The following is a 1,844-nucleotide window of genomic DNA, read 5'->3' as shown; positions in this document are numbered from 1 at the left end:
TTCCATCCCTTTCCATCCCTTTCCATCCCCTTCCATCCCTTTCCATCCCTTTCCATCCCCTTCCATCCCTTTCCATCCCTTTCCATCCCCTTCCATCCCGTTCCATCCCTTCCATCCCTTTCCATCCCTTTCCATCCCTTTCCATCCCCTTTTATCCCTTTCCATCCCCTTCCATCCCTTTCCATCCCTTTCCATCCCTTTCCATCCCTTCCATCCCCTTCCATCCTTTTCCATCCCCTTTTATCCCTTTCCATCCCTTTCCCATCCCTTCCATCCCCTTCCATCCCTTTCCATCCCTTCCATCCCTTTCCATCCCCTTCCATCCCCTTCCATCCCTTTCCATCCCCTTCCATCCCCTTCCATCCCTTCCATCCCGTTCCATCCCTTTCCATCCCTTTCCATCCCTTCCATCCCCTTCCATCCTTTCCATCCTTTTCCATCCCCTTCCATCCCCTTCCATCCCGTTCCATCCCTTTCAATCCCTTCCATCCCTTTCCCTCCTTTTCCATCCCTTTTCCATCCCCTTCCATCCCTTTTCCATCCCTTTCCATCCCTTTCCATCCCCTTTTATCCCTTTTCCATCCTTTCCATCCCTTTCCATCCCCTTCCATCCCTTTCCATCCCTTTCCATCCCCTTCCACCCCCGCCCCCTGGGTGTTTTGGGGTCGGGACGGGGCCGCTGGAACGGGGACCCCGCTGCTGTGTCCGTGCAGGGAACCGCATCCTGACGCTGGGGGAGGTCCCGAAGGACCAGGTCTACGCCCTGAAGCTCAAGGGCATCTCCATCTGCTTCTCCATGCTGAAGGCGGCGCTCAGCGGCAGTTACGTCAACTTTGGGGTTTTTCGGCTCTACGGGGACGACGCGCTGGACAACGCCCTGAGGACCTTCATCAAACTGCTGCTGTCCATCCCCCACAGCGACCTGCTGGTGAGCCCGGCTGGGGTGGGAACGGGGATTGGGGTGGGGATGCTGAGATCCCAAAGGGATGAGGGATGGGATGGGAACGGGAATTGGGGTGGGGATGCTGGGATCGTGAAGGGATGAGGGATGGGGTGGGGATGCTGGGATCCCAAAGGAATTCGGGATGGGGTGGTGATGCGGAGATCCTGAAGGGATTGGGGAATGAGGTGGGGATGCTGAGATCCCAAAGGAATTCACGATGGGATGGGGATAGTGGGATCCTGAAGGGATTCGGGATGGGGTGGGGATGCTGGGATCATGGAAGGGATTCAGGATGGGGTGGGGATGGTGGGATCCTGAAGGGATGAGGGAATGGGTTGAAGATGCTGGGATCCTGAAGGGGATGGGATGGGGATGTTGGGATCCCAAAGGGATGAGGGAATGGGGTAGGGATGCTGAGATCCCAAAAGAATTCGGGATGGGGTGGGGATAGTGGGATCCCAAAGGGGATGGGGTGGGGTTGCTGAGATCCCAGAGGAATTTGGGATGGGGTGGGGATAGTGGGATCCCAAAAGAATTCGGGATGGGGTGGGGATAGTGGGATCCCAAAGGGATGAGGGGTGGGATGGGGATGCTGGGATCATGGAAGGGATGGGGGATTTGGGATGTTCTAGAAATGGGGCAGGGAGTGCTGAGATCCCAAAGGGATGAGGGAATGGTGTAGGGATGGTGGGATCCTGAAGGGATTCGGGATGGGGTGGAGATGCTGAGATCTCAAAGGGATGAGGAATGGGGTGGGGATACTGGGATCCCAAAGGGGTGAGGGATGGGATGGGAAATGAGGGATGGGGTGGGGATGTTGGGATCATGGAAGGGATTCAGGATGGGGTGGGGATGGTGGGATCCCAAAGGAATTCAGGATGGGATGGGGATGCTGAGATCC

General features: G+C 56.7%; 1 protein-coding gene across 1 annotated transcript in view; it reads left to right on the top strand.

Moving 5' to 3' along the window:
* The window catches only part of LOC130587805 (exportin-7-like), a gene marked incomplete at its 3' end in the record, with an annotated part of 7,641 nt that overhangs the window by 2,872 nt on the left and 2,925 nt on the right, over nucleotides 1-1,844 (top strand). The window contains exon 3 of the mRNA XM_057388774.1: nucleotides 714-928. Within this exon, the coding sequence (XP_057244757.1) occupies nucleotides 714-928 (215 nt within the window). The remainder of the gene's footprint in view (nucleotides 1-713; nucleotides 929-1,844) is intronic.

Source organism: Malurus melanocephalus, unplaced genomic scaffold (genome assembly GCF_030028575.1).
Source record: "Malurus melanocephalus ecotype Western Australia unplaced genomic scaffold, MMel_1.1 scaffold_2481, whole genome shotgun sequence".
Lineage (NCBI taxonomy): Eukaryota > Metazoa > Chordata > Aves > Passeriformes > Maluridae > Malurus > Malurus melanocephalus.
Note: the sequence above shows the minus strand (reverse complement) of the source record. Positions and strands in the feature narration are given on the sequence as shown.